The 18962-nt window shown below is 45.9% G+C and overlaps 1 protein-coding gene across 1 annotated transcript; it reads left to right on the forward strand.

Annotated features, from left to right (window-relative positions):
- Positions 1-2715: 2715 nt before the first annotated feature.
- On the forward strand, positions 2716-11592 carry C1R (complement C1r). The gene is made up of 11 exons (XM_084877978.1): positions 2716-3125; positions 3895-4123; positions 5359-5551; positions 5866-6012; positions 6113-6309; positions 6591-6738; positions 6849-6970; positions 7922-8000; positions 8364-8519; positions 10129-10203; positions 10711-11592. Coding segments are annotated over exons 1-11 (2124 nt in total). The 5' UTR covers positions 2716-3123; the 3' UTR covers positions 11487-11592.
- The last annotated feature ends 7370 nt before the right edge of the window (positions 11593-18962 follow it).

Raw genomic sequence — 18962 nt, forward strand, 5'->3', positions numbered from 1 at the left:
TGAGTGAAATCATATGGTCCTTGGCTTTTTATCTCTGACTTATTTCACTTAGCAAGACATTCTCCAGATCCATCCAGGTTGTCCCAAATGGCAGTTGTTTCATCTTTTCTTGTGACTGAGTGGTATTCCATTGTATATATGTATCACAGGCTATGAAAATGTCCCTCAGTACATGATTGGATAAAGAGGATGTGGATGCAGGTTTTATTGGAATTTACTTGATCTTTTCAGGTTTACTTTTAAAAAAACATACATATTTTATTGATCTCAGAGAGTAAGGGAGAGGGGAAGAAATATCAATGAAAGAGAATCATTGATCAGCTGCCTCCTGCACATCCTCCTACTGGGTATCAAGCCCGTAACCCTGAGCATGTGCCCTTAATGGGGATTGAGCCTGGAATCGTACCCGGGACCTTTCAGTCCACAGGCTGACGCTCTATCCACTGAGCCAAATAGGCTCGGGCTTCAGGCTTACTTTTAAGCTTTGTTAGTAAATGTATGGATCAACTTTTCATCTATGAACTATTGGACACTATTTCTGTGGGAGTGCTTTTTCAAGACTCAATGCAAAGCTTTTCCCACTCCACTGGCTTCCATTTTAAATGAGGAAACTGAAGTTCAGAGGGGTAAAGTGACTTGCCCAAGTGCCACAGCTTGTCTGGGACAGCCAAGGCCGTGTGCTTTCCAGTCCACCTTTACACTTCTCAGCCATCCTCAAGACTTGTTGTATCGCCCACTTCCCCTTCCCAACCCCACATCCCTACAGATACTCTCTCCCTGGGAATTCCTGCTTCAGTGGGGAGGATGGCACCGGGCTCACACTTTCCTGGGGCCCCATCTCCTGCAGACACCCCATCTCCTGAGCCCAGCCCTGGGCTGGATGTTCTCACAGACCCCTCCAGTGCTGCTGGACACCCTGGGCCATCGTCCACCTGAGCGGACCAGCTATTTACTTTTTAGTGAGGACATATTGGTGATTTAGAGTAAACGTTGCAAATAAAATACACTTGTTCAAATAGAACCAGAAAATGAATGAAACGGAGAAGAGAGCAAATTTGCTAGTATTGAAAATCAAGTTAGCTATACAGTTAAGGTTAACTTCTATTTTCCAAAGTTCAATAGTATATAATACAAAGACCATTAAAAATACTCTAAGGCCAAAACCAGTTTGGCTCAGTGGATAGAGCGTCAGCCTGTGGACTGAAAATTCCCAGATTCAACTCCAGTCAAGGGCATGTACCTGGTTACGGGCACATCCCCAAGGGATGTGCAGAAGGCAGCTGATCGATGTCTCTCTCTCATCGATGTTTCTAACTCTCTATCCCTCTCACTTCCTCTCTGTAAAAAAAAAAAAAAAATACATTAAAAAAAAAAAGACTTACCTTTTCAGAACACCTCCTCCTTCACTGTTACCTCTGCCATCCTGCCCCCACCATGAACACACACACACACACACACACACACACACACACACACTGCTGTCAGGATGCTAATGTGCAATTTGCTGGACAAGAGTCCCCCTCTTTCTTGACTCCTGATCTAGTCCTTATCCTCCCTATCTTTAGTCTTTCCTGACCTTACAAGGCCATGGATCATGTCATGGGTCATGCCATGGATCAGCCCTGCCATAAGATGGATTCCTCAGCTCTGACACATAGGCCTGCTGAAGAAACCATCCATGTGCCTGCTTCACTGTATTCAGCGATGACTTGTTGCTGCCTAACAGAGAACTGCTCCGTCTTTGTGAGTCCTTACAATCCATTGCCTAGGAAAGTCCCTGGCACATTAAGTAAGTGGCCCATTGATGAGGAGTGAGCGGGTGGGTGGGTGTGGTGACAGAGGAATTAATCTAACAAGGGAAACAAGCAGGATGCGTGACAAAGTTATCAGAACTCAGGGGCCTGCTCTGCAGCCTGAGACTCCCAATGGAATTCATTGCCATAAGGCATTTGAACCATGGGGAGTTGATGAAGAAAGCTTCCCACAAACAGCAAACCTTTAAAACAGGACACTATGCCTGGTGGACAGGAGGGACAAGAGCTCTCCTCCTTCCCAGGGGTCTGGGTTCCTCTCAAGTCACTCTTGGTCCACAGCCACTCCCTTTGCATAGCCCTAAGCAATTGTGATGCTCAAGGGCTAAAATTCTTTTTTTTTTTTAAATATATTTTATTGATTTTGTACAGAGAGGAAGGGAGAGAGATAGAGAGTTAGAAACATCGATGAGAGAGAGTCATCGATCAGCTGCCTCTTGCACACCCCCTACTGGGGATATGCCCGCAACCAAGGTACATGCCCTTGACCGGAATCGAACCCGGGACCCTTCAGTCCCCAAGCCGACTCTCTATCCATTGAGCCAAACCGGTCTCTGCAAGGGCTTAAATTCTTAATAAGATGCTGAGGCAAAGAGGATGTCTCCACCCACTCCCCAGCTGCCCTTGCTTCTCTAGAAGCCAAGTTCATTGAGGTGGTGAGGAGGAGTCTTAAAACAGACCCTAATGCAGCAATTCCTGTTCTATATCGAGGAGTCATCCAGGAGCAAAGTAAGCAAGGTTCCCAATGCAGCCAAAATCCATTCTCCTCTGTCACATCATCCTTGGTGTCAAAACCGTGGCCATTCCTGGACCAGAGCTGCTGTGACTAAGGACGAACCCCGGTGAATGGAAAAGGGCAGTCCAGAAAAGAAAGTCCTCTCAACTGTGATTGCCACTGCACTTTGGATGGGAATCTTGTAAACACAGCAGCAGTCCCTAGGAAGGTCCCTGAAGAGAGGGAGTATTCAGATCAGACTTAGAAAAAGAAAAGTTTGGGTTTCCAACCAAAGGCTTTTCTGTCCCTAAAAACCGACTCTTGCCCCAAGTGGGCCAGCAGGTGGCAGCACTACCAGGGAATTCAAAACCAAAACTAACTTAAACTGGAAACAGATTTTTTTTTTCTTTTCAGTTTTGTTTATGCAAATAGTTCATTCCCCACAACATTCCTCCGGGAAAGGTCCCTCCTCCCCCTACCTCAATCAGTCCCTCCCTCCCCCTTCCCTCCTCTGCATGACCGCTGCTCTCTCCCTCTGCACAAAGTGGATGAAGACGCTGTCAGGAGAGTCCAGGACCCAAAAACAGGACTTGAGAAATGTGAGTAAGGCTGACGGGAACTGAGGAGGGAGGAAGATACCGGAGAGGAGAGCCCTGGGCATAGGAGGCAAACCTGCCCCCAAAATATTCTCAGAGAAAAAAAGAACAGCCTTCTCCTCCCCAAATCCTTTATCTATTCCAATGTGCACATGCACGCACACACTCAAACACACACTCCCCATCCCTTCTCCTGAGGACTAAAGGAGGCCTTAGAGTGACATATGAGGTGATGACCACATCCTCCTCTTCCCCCCAGCTCATAGCAAGGGGAGTGCCAAGGTGGAAACCCCCCCACACTCCCCCCCCAACCCCCCCCCACCCCCCGCTCTGCTCAGTAGGGTGTCTTCTGTGCTACACACTCCTCCATACTCCACAGGCGGTTCCACCCAGAGGCCCTTGCTGAGCCTTTGGGTACCCTTAACGAGATCCATGACGGGAAACCCTCACCCTCAATTAGCTGGTCCCAAGCCATCCCTATTCCAGAAATGGAAAGAGGGGTGGGGAGGAGGGGGGAGTGATGGTACAGGGAAGGGGAGGAGGATGGGGAGAGAGGTGAAGGCAGTTGACCTCTAGGCTGGACTCTGCCCTGGGGAGAAACAATCAATGCAGCAGATGCAGAGACCAGCCTCCCCACTCCACCCACACTCACCTTGAACACCCGTAAGGTCTAGAACGAGCAGAGGAAAAATGGTCAGCGGTATGACTATCCCATCCCCCACCCCAGTCACTGCCCAAACAGCCTTCCAGACACCCTCCTTCTTTCTGGCAGGTGGCTTTTATACCTCCTGGTGTCAGTCCTGTTCTGCAAGGTGGGAGGCTCCGTGCCCATCGCTCAGGAACTCTATGGGGAGGTGACCTCCCCTCTGTACCCCAAGCCTTACCCCAACAACTTTGAAACAACCACTGTGATCACTGTCTCCAAGGGCTACCGGGTGAAGCTCGTCTTCTGGCAGTTTGACCTGGAGCCTTCTGAAGGCTGTTTCTATGACTATGTCAAGGTAGGAGGTGAGGTGGGGAGGGCAGAGGGAGAGCTGGGTGGCTCTGCAGCATGAGGACTTGTGTTCTAACCACCCTAGTTACATTCCCCATCCATGGACACAGCCCCAGCCTTGTAAGAGCTGATGGCCAAGTGGAGTTCTGGGAGTCGGGTGATGCCATGAATGGTGTCCACCCGTCTTAGAGGCCCTCAGTGAGCACTGTGGGAGAGAAACACAGAGGAAGGAAGGGACAGTCCCCACTCTCAAGAAATGTACCTTCTACAGGATTCAGAGAAAACCTTCCCCATCTGTTTCCTTGATGGGTGTCTTTGAGAAACTGCTGTGCCTCAGTTTTCCTGTTTCCATGGAGAATATCACCTTGACTGCCTGCCTCATCAGGAGCGCAGAAACAGGGGAAGAAAATGTGTGAGATTGTAGCTCAAGCATAGTCTTCAGCAAGGACAATGGACTTAGTCCCCTCTCCTCTGTAATAACTAAGGGTACCCTTCCAGTCCCATCTTTCTGCATCCAATAAAAATGAGATTCTAGATTCAGGATTCAAACAGAACCTACTCACATCCAATAAATATTCTCAGGAGGTGGTGAGAGAATAACATGAAAAAGCTACATCTTCCTAGTGCAAAGAACTTGGAAAGTTTGCTGTGTTGGGGGAGGGGTCTTGGTGGCCAGGATAGTGAGGAATTGGGTTGGGGAAAGGGCATGTGCTTTTGATGGGTCAATGAATCGTGAAGAAAGAAATAAGGAAAGCTGCGGGATGCTTGCCGATGCTAACGCTGGTGGGCCCCTGCGGCTCACATTCAGCTATGTGTATCAGGAGACAAGACTGGATGGGAGTGGTTTGAATAAGGTGAGGTCCAATAACAGGATAGAAATTAAAGCAGATCAGTCCAGGTTCTAAGAATGAAGGAAAAATAAAGGCTGGCTAGAGGCAATCAGGATTTCATTGGAAGGGGTGGGAATGAAGAAAAGTCTGAAACATGCTTGGGGCACATAAACAGGGGAGGGGCACAGGAGAACATGAAAAAAGCTAGCCAATGGGAGACTCAGGTGCCAGATGAAAGTCACCTGGGGAAGTTTGCGACAGCCAGAGCCCAGCAGGTGGAGATGAGTTGGAGGCCATTCCAGAAGTGGGACTTATTCACTCTTTGGCTAAGATTAGGAGGACCATCACTGACTATCCACATGGAACATGTCTCAACAGCCCTTCTTTCTACTCCTTGTCCTTCCTCCACCAGATTTCTGCTGATAAGAAAACCCTCGGGAGGTTCTGTGGGCAACTGGGTTCTCCACTGGGCAACCCCCCAGGAGAAAAGGCATTTATATCCGAAGGAAACAAGATGCTGCTGACCTTCCACACAGACTTCTCCAATGAGGAGAATGGCACCGTCATGTTCTACAAAGGCTTCCTGGCCTACTACCAAGCTGTGGGTGAGTGGTCCCCAGGTACCCTTTAGAAGCCCTCCGTCATTTTGAATGGGAACTGGAAAGAGGGACTCTTGAATACAAAGAAGCAGGAAGCCTGGCCTTCCTCATTTCACCCTTGAGAGAGCTTTTTCCAGAAGAGGTATTCCAACCTGGGCTCTGTCCCCATTGGGTAGTTCCCAGAAAGCATTAGAGAGGCCTAGAGGTCCAGGTGGCAGGAGCTAACGTGGTCTTGTGGCCTCTGGTGAGAGACGCTCTGAGACCAACAGCGCTACAGAAGTCCCCTGACAGGAATTTAATCCTCCCGGAATCTCTTCCAGACCTCGATGAATGTGCTTCCCAGCAAAACACAGTTGAGAAGAATCCCCAGCCCCGGTGCCAACAGCTTTGTCACAACTATGTTGGCGGCTACTTCTGTTCCTGCCGTCCGGGCTATGAGCTTCAGAAGGACGGACATTCCTGCCAGGGTGAGGTTGGGTGCTGTGGGAGAGAGGTAAAGGCTAACAAGGGTTTTCTGGGCCAGCCAGAGAGTCTCCTGGTGACCCCCTCCTGGCTGTGCTCTCACAGTTGAATGCAGCAGCGAGCTGTACACAGAGCCATCAGGCTATGTGTCTAGCCTGGAGTACCCCCAGCCCTACCCTCCTGACCTGCGCTGCAACTACAGCATCCGGGTGGAGCGGGGCTACACCATCCACCTCAAGTTCCTGGAGCCTTTTGAAATCGATGACCACCAGCAAGTACATTGCCCCTATGACCAGCTACAGGTACAGCTATCCCACCCTCAGAGAAACCCCTCCCTCTCCTTCCCATTCCCACTTGGGTTCTTTTTAATCCCTACTGCCTGCTGGATCCTCTGGCCAATTGGGACAGGAATGTCCAACATCACACATGGGCTGAGCAAGCTCCTGTACATCTGGAAGTGGGTCCTGGGGATCCCTTTTCCCCTCCAGCTGAAAACAAGCATAAAGCAAGATTCCCACCACCACCCCACGCCTATGGGGAAATGTCTGCATTGGAGAGATGACCCTCCCTCCTACCCCACCAGATCTACACCAGTGGGAGGAACATCGGCGAGTTCTGTGGGAAGCAGAGACCCGCTGACCTTGACACCAGCAGCAACGCTGTGGATCTGCTGTTCTTCACGGACGAGTCAGGGGACAGCCGGGGCTGGAAGCTGCACTACACCACTTCAAGTAAGGTTGCCTGCGGGCCTCCTTCGCTGACCAGCAATGGGGCAGGATCAGGCAGGGAGAATGAAGGCAAGTGGCTCTGAAGTAAACTCATCCTTTGGTCTCCGCCACAGTCATCAAGTGCCCCCAGCCCAAAACCCTAGACGAGTTCACCATCATCCAGAGTCTGCAGCCTCAGTACCAATTCCGTGATTACTTCATCGTGACCTGCAAACAAGGCTACCAGCTCATGGAGGTAAGAGCCCAGGGCTGAGGGAGAGAGCTGGCCCAGGAGTAATTCAAATGGACGTACAGTACATAGGGAATATGGTCAACGATCTAGATATATAAAAGCCTAGCCAAACCGGTTTGGCTCAGTGGATAGAGCGTCAGTCTGTGGACTGAAAGGTCCTAGTTCGATTCCAGTCAAGGGCATGTACATTGGTTGCGGGCACATCCCCCATAGGAGGTGTGCAGGAGGCAGCTGGTCAATGTTTCTCTTTCATCAATGTTTCTAAATCTCTATCCCTCTCCCTTCCTCCTCTCTGTTAAAAAAAAATCAATAAAAATATATATATTTTTAAAAAGCCTAATATGCAGTGTCCCCTTGGGAGTTCAACCAACTGGGAGTTCTATCGCTCACTATAACATGTGCTGACCACGAGGGGGCAGCGGGAATGAAAGGAGGCCCTGGTGGGCAGCCACTAGGGACCCTACCCATGCACAAATTTTGTTCATTGGGCCTCTAGTATTGTAATAACTAAGTATGGTGCCAGGTGAGTACTTGAATTATCAGGGGGATCACTTTGTAAATTATATAATTGTCTAACAACTATACTATATATCTGAAGCAAATAAAAATAATACTGAATATCAACTATAATGGAAAGAATTGTTAAATAAAGTGAATAAATAAATAAAATTGTGGGGTTCAAATAGACTTCAGTGGAAATAGACAAGAGTCTAGAGAGAGGATTATTGGGTCTGACAATTAGCCCTTTCTCTGACTTTCTCCCGTATGACTCAGTGCTCCCATGTATAACTCTGGTCTGAGCATCCTGGCTAGGGAGAAGGATGAAAGAGCCACATCCACAGGGGTGCTGAGGTCTGAGAGTTTGAGAACTGTCTTTGCACTACCTGCCATGTGGGGAAGGGCAGGGTGGGAGCTGCAGTGCCTCCTTTATTAATAGCACCTCTACTCAAACAGGGGAACCAGGAGCTGCTCTCCTTCACAGCTGTCTGCCAGGATGATGGCACGTGGCATCGTGCCATGCCCAGGTGCAAGAGTAAGTCACAATTCAGGACGTGTCTCCCACCACCCGGCCAGGGGGACCCAGGCTGAGAAGGGAAGGGGGGAGAGGTCTGGAAGTAAGCCTTTTCCCAAAACACCCTCCCGTTGGTTTGTTCTTTAAAGCCTATGGCCATCTCAGGAACCAGGCAACCCTCGTCTCAATAGGATTGATGGGTTCTGCTCAGGACTGAACTTCCGTCCATTTAGGTCTCATCCATCCCAAGTGCCCCTCCAATAGAGAAACTTGTTTTTCTAAAGTCCTCAGCCTGTTCTGTGGGTAGACAGTTCACATTCCTCTCACCGAAGTTCCAGCCGTCATCGTCAACTCTCATGTGGCCCTGTGTGTGTTCTCTCCCAGTCAAGGACTGTGGGCAGCCCCGGAGACTGCGTAATGGGGCCTTCAATTATACCACCACAAAGGGGGTAAACACCTACCAGGCCCGTATCCAGTACTACTGCAATGAACCGTATTACAAGATGAAGACCAGAGATGGTAGCAGTGAGTCTGAGCAAGGTAGGGACCCATGCAAATGGCAATGTTTCCCTTCTATCTTCTCAAGACATCTTCTGAAATTTCTTCTAATTGAATCCCTGTGGAATATATAGTAAAGTGGCTGCCCAAAACACCTGGTTCAGGGTCCTAAAGTACAGTGCCAAGAGGCACTTGGTCATGCTGAAGAAGGAAACACCTGAGTGACAAAGAAAGACTTGAATCTCATTAAAAGTCAGCTCCCTATTGCCACCACCACCACCATCACCGTCATATCCATCACCATCACCACCACTACAACCACCTTCACCATCACTGCTATCATCACCACCATAACCATCATGACCACCACCACCACACCACTACTGTCATCACTACCATCACCACTAATACCAACAACAAAACACCATCATCACTACCAACAATACCACATAATCACCACCATTACTACCATCACCACCACTACAGTCATATCAGTGGGACCTCCCCCAGCATTCTCCCCACACACCCTCAGGCTGCTATGTTGTGATATTCTGTTGTTAGTTTTGCTTAATTGCTCTCAAATTCATCTATGGTATCTTTAAATAGAAGAAATCCCTTACTTCTGGTTTGAAACATGCAGGGAAAAAATCTTATATATGTGTTATATACGATATAATTTAAGAGTTGGACTTCGAAGTCAGGCAACCCTTACTTTGAATCTTGGTTCTGGAACTTAGAAGTTATGTGACCTTATGTACCTAATTTAAGTTCAGTTTCCTCATCTTTAAAATGAGGAGGATAATAATGCACACCTGAAAGTGTCACTGGGGCACTTAAATGAGATAATGAGATAAAATGCTTAGCAACAAGCATGGCACATTGTCAGCAATCAGAAATGTAGCTGCCATTATTGTCTGCAATCCCACTACCAAGATACCAAGATATCAAGACTCTGGCAAATCTATTTTCTTTTCTTTTTTTATGTATTTTATTGATTTTTTTTAGAGAAACATTGATCAGCTGCCTCCTGTACACCCCCCACTGGAATATGCCCACAACCAAGTACATGCCCCTGACTGGAATCAAACCTGGGTCCTTTCAGTCCACAGGCTGACCCTCTATCCACTGAGCCAAACTGGTTAGGGCTCTATTTTCACAAATAGAAATCACATCAGCCGAGACCAGTTTGGCTCAGTAAATAGAGCATCGGCCTGCGGACTGAAGGGTCCCAGGTTCGATTCCGATCAAGGGCATGTGCCTTGGTTGCGGGTGCATCCCCAGTGGGGGGGGGGGGGGGCAGTGCAAGAGGCAGCTGATCAATGTTTCTCTCTCATTGAAGTTTCTGACTCTCTATCCCTCTCCCTTCCTCTCTGTAAAAAATCAATAAAAATATATATTTTTTTTAAATCACATCAAACATATAGTTAAGTATTCCAATACTTTCATGTAACATTAAAACAAAAGTATATGTATGAAGCCTCTTCACACTTTTTACAGTCCACCCTCATATATATTTGAATCTTTCCCTTGATACTTGCCCATACTGGTTCTCCCCTGCCTCGGCCCAACACACTCAGTGCTCATTGGCCTCTGCAACCTGGTTTCCCTGCCCACCTCCTCCCAACCTGACCATAGCCCCTTCTCCCCGCAGGCGTGTATACCTGCACAGCCCAGGGCATTTGGAAGAATGAACAGGAAGGAGAGAAGATTCCTCGGTGTTTGCCAGGTGAGTGGAAACCCTCTGGAGACATCCTTGGTGACTTTGCAACCCTGTAGACTAGAGCATCAGAAAAAGCATCCACAAAGAATGAAGGCAAAGTGAGTGGAGAGACACCCCACCTTGAAGTTGAAAATAGACATGAGGAGTAAGAGAGAAAAAGAGAGGATGTCCCGGAAGAAAGGGAAAGAGAGAGAAATACAGAGAACTGGATGCAGGCCTGACATTCCAGCATTTATTTTATTTTTATTTAATTTTTATTTTTTTTGAGCAGATGGGAAATCAGAAATAAAAACAGCAACAACAAAAATAAATAAAAAGACAAGAAGAAATAAACAAGAACAAGCAGAACAGTCTGACAATAGGCTAGAGATGGAGCTCTTGGAATGGGAGGAGTCAGAGGAAAGGGCTCAGAGCCAATAAGAGAGGATGAAAGGGGAATGGGCTGACCACAGGAGGGCAGAGGGGCGGGCCTAGAACGGACTTGTCCTTGACTTTGCTGTCTCTCCTCTCCAGTGTGTGGGAAACCTGTCAACCCTGTCCACCTCCTCCCGTCGCAGCGCATCATTGCAGGGGAATCCGCGGAGATGGGCAGCTTCCCCTGGCAGGCATTCACCAACATTTATGGGCGAGGGGGTGGCGCCCTGTTGGGTGACCGCTGGATCCTCACAGCTGCCCACACCCTCTACCCCAAGGGAAACAACGCAGAAGCCAATACCAGCATAGACGTGTTTCTGGGCCACACAAAAGTGGAAGAAATCATGAAACTAGGAAACCACCCTGTACGCAGGGTCAAGGTCCACCCAGACTACCGCAAGGATGAGTCCCAGAATTTTGAGGGGGACATCGCCCTCCTAGAACTGGAAAATAGTGTCACCCTGGGCCCCAACCTCCTCCCCATCTGCCTCCCTGACAAGGAGACCTTCTATGCTGCAAAGCAAATGGGCTATGTCAGTGGCTTTGGGATCACGGAGGACAAGATGGTTACCGAGCTCAAGTATGTCCGGCTGCCGGTAGGTGATCGAAGTTTATGTGAGAGGTGGCTTCGGGGTAAAAAAAAGAATTATGTGTTCTCACAAAGCATGTTCTGTGCTGGGGACCCGACGCAAAAGCGTGATGCCTGTCAGGGGGATAGTGGAGGGGTCTTTGCTGTGAGGGATGATAGTACTGACCGCTGGGTCGCCACAGGCATAGTATCCTGGGGCATTGGGTGTGGCAATGGGTATGGCTTCTACACCAAGTTACTCAATTACCTGGACTGGATCAAGAAAGAGATGGAGGAAGAGGGCTGAAACCCCAATTCACTAGGTCAGAATCCAGAGTGTGTAAAATGAAAATTATTTGACTAGTTGTTGGTAACCACTAAAAATCCATATTAAAATCACTGATGCAGAAAAACACCGTGTGAAATAAATTATCTTTTCTATTCTCCCATCCCCATGCTTGATCTGAAACCACTCAAAGGTCACCTTTCTTTCCTCCAAGGATTGCAGAAGATATATCCACAATCTCTAGTTATCATTTGTCCTCTTCCATTTTTACCATTTGATATTTGTATAAGACTCTTTCCAAATAAAATGTTATGAGAAATTCCAAAACGTAGAATAAGTTAAACATAGTATTTAATAAATATACAAAATACTTAGCAAAGTCATATTTAAAATATTTTACTTAGAAAGTCAATAAGAACTTATAACTAGAGAGAAGTCAATGCCTGGCTTCAAAGCTTCGAAGCTTCCAAGGACAGGTTGACTTCCTTGTTGATGACTCAGACAGCTGTTGACTCTAAATTAAATCCAATGCTCATTTACCATTCCACAAATCCTAGAGCCCTTAAGAATGATGCTAAACCTACTCTGCCTGGGCTATATAACTGGAACAAAGCCTGGATAACAGCATTTATGTTTACAACCTGGTTTACCAAATATTTTAAGCACCCTGTTGGGACTTACTGATTAAAAAAATATTTTTCTTTCAAAATATTTCTTTTAAGCCAGATGGACCTTTTACCTAAATCCATCCTGGTCTAAACTGACATTCCCACACCCCCAAACAGCATTCCTAGGAAACTTGCAGAGTTTCCAGTTAAATGTGCTTTCTAATAGGACAATAAAATCACACACTGAATATAGCAATTATTTATTAATTTTTAGACAAATATTTACCAGGTGCCTGGCACTATACTAGACATTAGAAATTTGACTTTCACCTGATATCTTATAAATCTTCATACCACATCACACTGACATCTGAGAACAGGGTGAGAAATTTTTCTCAGAGAAAACACAAGTCTAAATTTAAAAATAAACAAATAGTATTTGTGTGATCTTATATCATTAATCATTTTGTCTGTCTTGATCATGCCAATTCTAAGATTTCTCTCATTGATGATTTTCCTTCTTTGCTTAAATTCACTTTTCCTGTACCTAGACCCAATTATCATATGCTTCAGGCTGTCCCCCTCTATCCCCTCTCTACTGCTGAAATGGAATCAATCAGAAAAAACACATAAATTTCCCTCACATCAACCAATAGGATCAATGTGCAAAATAAAGATAACCAAGGTCTAACAATTCAGGCATGGCTACTGACAAAAAGGCTTATTCAATCCTACGTACCAAAGGTACATGAATGACTCTACTTAGACTAAACATGCTTTATTACATTTCTCATTGTCTAAATTCACAACAAATGCAAAGGTTCTAATTTTTTACCTGTATAGGTTGGATATAGATACAGGTATAGATTTAATGTTACAAATCCTCAGAAGTCTAGTTGTTGTTGTTTTTAGTTGTGATAATACACATCTTTGTATTGTCTATATAACTTATTTGACTCAACTATATGGGCCTAATAATAATCACTAATTATTTTGTGGCTTTAAGAGATCTCCTCAGCCAAAACTGGTTTGGCTCAGTGGATAGAGCGTTGGCCTGTGGACTGAAGGGTCCCGGGTTCGATTCCAGTCAAGGGCATGTACGTTGGTTGCGGGCACATCCCCAGTAGGGGGTGTGCAAGAGGCAGCTGCTTGATGATTCTCTCTCATCGATGTTTCTAACTCTCTATCCTTCTCTCTTCCTCTCTGTAAAAAAATCAATTAAAAAAAAATTTTTTTTAAAGAGAGAGAAAGAGAGATCTCCTCAAAGGGAACCAGTAACTCAGCCCAGTTTTAAATCTTACATAATAAAAATAACTTGTATTTATTGGGGGGGGGGAGGGTGGAAAGTCAATAAGAATGATTAAGCTTATGCACACATTTACAACTACAGTTGTAGATCATTTACTTCCTTATTTTGTTTTAATGGTAACAATATGAAGAAAATTCTGATTTTTTCCACATACATAGTTGCAAATATAACAGCTTTTTTAACAGCTCACCTTCCAATTTCTATATATTCCTTAAAAGAGGAACTGTGTGAAATTTTTGTTTCCAATTTGAATCATTAACAATATTTTTAAATAACTTACGTTCCAACCATAGCAGATTACAATTTTATACATCCACAAGTGACTCACTCCAAAGGCAGACTCAGGAGCACCAAAGCCCCACCGAAACAAGTCCTGCTTCATAGTGATGTCTCCTGCACAGCAGCTCTCCCACAGTAGTCACAGCTGGTCCTCACAACCAATTGGCAGGGAAGTCAACTCCTCCCAGTGAGACCAACAGCAATCAAGGCTCAACTACACAAATAGTAGCACACACCCAACACAGGGGCACACCTAGAGTGCCCAGCTCAGGTCTGGCAAGGCTGTGTGATGGGGATCTACAAGACACCTAATACACAAGGCCACTACCAATTCTAGGAGACATAGCAGCTCTACCTAATACATAGAAACAAACACTAGGAAGCAGCCAAATTGTGGAGGCAAAGAAACATGTCACAAATGAAAAATGGAAACAAGCACACTATTTGGTACGGAGTTCAAAATTATGGTTATAAGGTTACTCAAGGATCTTCATGAGACCTTCAAGGATCTTAGTGAGAATGTCAAAGATATGAAAAAGGACCATTCATAAATTAAGCATACACTAACAGAAATCTATACTAATAAAAGGGTAATATGCTAATTAGACCAGATGTCTTTCAGACATCCTTCCGGACAAAGTCATGGTGGTTGGGCCAAGGCAGTGGCAGTTAGGGGTGATGAGGCCAGCAGGGGAGAGCAGTTAGGAGGATCAGGCCAGCAGGCAGGTGAACAGCTAGGAGCCAGCGATCCTGGATTGTGAGAAGGATGTTGACTGTCAGGGATTGAGTCTAAACCAGTAGTTGGACATCCCCCAAAGGGTCCCAGATTGGAGAGGGTGCAGGTCGGGCTGAGGAGGACAAACCCACTACCTATGCACAAATTTCATGCACCTGGCCACGAGTATTGTATAATTGAAATTTGCTAAAAGAATAGAACTTAAATGTTCTCACCAAAAAAAAAATTTCTTTAAGGGTTAATATGTCAGGTTACAAATGTGTAAACTAACTTGATGAAAGGAATTCTTTCACAGTACATATGTATATTAAATCATCACATTGTAAACATTAAATATCTTAACAATTTTATTTCAGTCACATCTCAATAAAGCTGAAAAAATAGCTTTCTCATATTTTTTAACTTAAACAAAAGAATAGATATGCAGAAAGCATAAAGTCAAATTATCACAGAATATATTTCTGATTTTAAAGAACCACAATAAAAGCGACGTTAGAGTCACAAAATTCTGGCCTAGTCCAATTTCAACTGGGTTCCTTCCTATTTAGTCTTCTTGGCCTCCGGGCAACTTCTTTTCTCCTTGGTGTGAGGAACTGACCCACCAGTCCATTTTTTTTTTTTTTTTTTTACCAAAGAAATGTGACAAATCACCTGCTTTAGAAAATCAGTCCTTTCCAGAATTTCAGGTGAAGCAGACAGTTCCCAAGTGATTTGCCGGGCAGTGTAATTGATACCCTTTAAGCCACAAGGAGTGATTTTCCAGGCTTTGGTGATGAGCCCTTCCCAGCTCTGAAGTCTCTGATGATGGTTCATTTAGAAACCCTCCCTGCCATTCACCCAAGGGCCGTGGTCGGCAAACTGCGGCTCGAGAGCCACAGGCGGCTCTTTGGCCCCTTGTGTGTGGCTCTTCCACAAAATACCACGGCCAGGGCGAGTCTATTTTGAAGAAGTGGCATTTGGCTCTCCAAAGAAATTTCAATCGTTGTACTGTTGATATTTGGCTCTGTTGACTAATGAGTTTGTCAACCACTGACCCAGGGAATTGTCACTGCATTACGCAGCTGTGATGAGGAAATTCTTTCACCAGTACCTCAGCCTATCAGCAAAAGCAGAACCCAAAGAGACTGAAGATTCTCTCTGATTGAAGTAGACTTCTTTTTTCTGATACTTGTCAGATTTTAGTAGCCAATTATAAAAAGAAGGAAATTTTCTACACCATGAGCATGTTTCTTAGTCTTAATATTTTTCCAATTCTTTTTTTCTCTAGAGGAATCCCCCTCTTCCCACCCAAACGACTGTAGTCCAGGGTACAATGTTAATTCCATTGCACATGTAATGACAGATTTGTCGGGGTTCAACTTCTATAGTTAAGAAATAATGTGAGCCTAAACCAGTTTGGTTCAGTGGATAGAGTGTCAGCCTGCGGACTGAAGGGTCCCGGGTTCCATTCTGGTCAAGGGCACGTACATTGGTTGCGGGCACATCCCCAATGGGAGGTGTGCAGGAGGCAGCTGATCAATGTTTCTCTCTCATTGGTGTTTCTAGCTTTCTATCCCTCTCCCTTCCTATCTATAAAAAAGAAAAAGAAAAAGAAATAATGTGAATGTCTTTATGTTGTTTCACTCACTTGACACACTTTTTCCATAGATTTCCTATTATAATTCCACTTTGTTTTGTTTTGTTTGTTAGTTTGTTTTTAAATATTTTTTAATATATTTTATTGATTTTGTACAGAGAGGAAGGGAGAGAGATAGAGAGTTAGAAACATCGATGAGAGTCATCGATCAGCTGCCTCTTGCACACCCCCCTCTAGGGATATGCCCGCAACCAAGGTACATGCCCTTGACCGGAATCGAACCCGGGACCTTTCAGTCTCCAAGCCGACGCTCTATCCATTGAGCCAAACTGGTCTCGGCTGTTTTTAAATATTTTTTAACTAATTTCAGGGAGGAAGAAAGAGGGAGCAAGTGATAGAAACATCAATGATAAGAGACCATTGATTGGCTTCCTCCTGCATGCTCCTCACTGGGAACTGAACCACAACTTGGGCATGTGCCCTTGACCGGAATCCAACCTGGGACCCTTGAGTAAGCAGGTTGATGCTCTATCCACTGAGTCAAACCGGCTACGCTATATAATTCCCCTTTAATTCTTCAGACCCTTTTATTGAATTCTGATTGCTTCATCATGTGTTAACCTCCAATCTAAGGTCAGTTGTTGAATTTAGCCCTTTGATCTATGGGAGATCAAAGTCCTGTTTTAGATGGGCTCTAAATACACCCTTTTTGGCTTCTGACAAAACAAAACAAAACAAACAAAAACTTCTCTCCTAAAAGCTACTAGTATGCGTCACATTAAACAGACCAGAGTCCTCCAAAATTCTTACTCTTAGTCTACAGCTTTCATAAGACATCCTCTTAGAGCAACTGCCACCTAAGCTAGATCTCCTAACCTCTGTTAAAAGATAATAATAAAATAAAATAATAAAATAATAATAAAATAAAATAAAAACTAGGCTCTATTCTGTGGTTTTTGTCATCAGTAATCATTTTGTGGGCAAGAGGAGTTTTATGGGATTTTTTTCCATTCCCTTGGAAAAGAAATAGAAGAGAGAGTCTTTAGGTTTATCCTCATGGGGGCTTTGCTATAACTTCTTACAGAGTTCCATCCAGTGATGACAATGTTGCTTGATTGGCCAATAGACCAAAACCTCCAGAAAAGCAAATAAGAGCATGCTGAATTTTTTTTTCTTTTTTATTCAGTCACAATATTGTATTATACAAATGAGTACTAAAGAAAAATTAATCCAGAGACATATTGAAATAATTTATACCTCAAATTTTTAACAGCCAATTCTAACTGTTGTTATGTGGACTTCTCAATGAAGTCGAAATATGTTTAATGAGTTCAAATATGATATCTGTGTTGACAATGTTCATGCAATCCACAATATTCAGTATATTTCAATTAAATGAGAGAGAGAAAACTGAATTCCCCATTTTCATGACAATTCAATATTAGCTGCTAGAAATACATACATAGAAATACACACACACACACACACACACACACACACACACACTAGAGGCCCAGCACACTAAATCATGTACGAGTAGGGTCCCTAGGCCTAGCCTGCGATCAGGGCCATGTCCGATGCTCTGCAATGCCCTGCGACACCCCACAACGCTCACTGCCCTGCTACTCTCACTGCCGCCCCACAACACTTGCCGCCACCGCCCCACCATGCTCCGTGAAGCTCGCCACCGCCACCCTGCAATGCTCACCGCTGCTCAGCGCTATACATTCACCGCCACTCACTGCCCGCCACCCACCACCCACCACTCAACAGTCTCCAATCACACCCCGCCACCGCACCACCCCCAGCCCCGTTCACCATGGTTCCCCGTTCACTGTGCTGTGATCAGAGCCTGCAGGGCAGGGTGAGGGGCTCACTGTGTGTGTGTGTGTGTGTGTGTGTGTGTGTGTGTGTGTATAGTCTGGTGCATGAATTCATGCATGGGTGGGGTCCTGCTAGCCTGGCCAAGGGGAGGGGACATGGACAGTTGGCTGGCTTGCCTGCTGGTTAAACTCTTGGTCTAGGGGACAATTTGCATATTAACCTTTTATTATATAGAATATACACTGAGTAGCCAGATTATTATGTGTTCAGAGATCATTATAATCTGTTCACTCAGTGTACACACACACACACACACACACACACACACACTAGGGGCCCAGTGCATGAATTTGTATGTCTTGGAACTGTGGGGCACAAGGCTGCAGTAGGCTCAGGGGCAGGTCTCAACCCATCCTATTTGCCACATGCTGGCCCCTCCTACTGTAGCCCCCTGTCTGCTGACAGCCCCGTTCCTGCCACTGCCACTCCCACCCACTGACAGAGCCAGCCCTGTTCACACCCACTGATAGTACAGAGCAATTGGGGCCAGCACTTGCAGCATGTATGAGCAGGGCCAGTGCCATCAGCAGATGCGGGTGGCAGCTGCTTCCCTGATCACCCCTCATGAGCAGGAGGAGGTGGAGAAGCCCTCATGGGTGATCAGGGCCAGCAGCTGCCACTCACACCTGCTGATGGCGCTGAGCGATCAGGACCAGTGCCAGGCACCAGCAGCAGGTGTGAGTGGCAGCTCCAGTGCTGGCAGTGGATGCAAGAGGGACCAGCGCCTGCAGCAGGTGAGTGCTGGGCGGGACCGTGGTGCATGGGAGCAAGGATTTTCAGTAACCACCAGAGGCTCACCCCAATGACAGCGACTGGTGCCCTGCCTTGATATGGCACCCCCACTCACCTGCTCCACCATCCCAACTCAGCAGATGCCTGACATGGTTTGCACACACCCCCTAGTGGTCAGTGCATGTCATAGCGACCGGTTGTTCTGAAAATTCTTTGCTCCCATGTGCCAATGTTCTGCCTGGCCCTCACACCTGCTGCCAGTGCCAGAGCTGCTGCTCTCACCCACTGGTGGTGCCTGGCACCAGTGCCGATCACTCGGCATCATCAGTGCCTGTGAGCAGCAGCTGCTGGCCCTGATCACCCCTGAGGCTTC

The sequence above is a fragment of the Pipistrellus hanaki genome, assembly GCF_964339955.1.
Source record: "Pipistrellus hanaki genome assembly, chromosome: 3".
Lineage (NCBI taxonomy): Eukaryota > Metazoa > Chordata > Mammalia > Chiroptera > Vespertilionidae > Pipistrellus > Pipistrellus hanaki.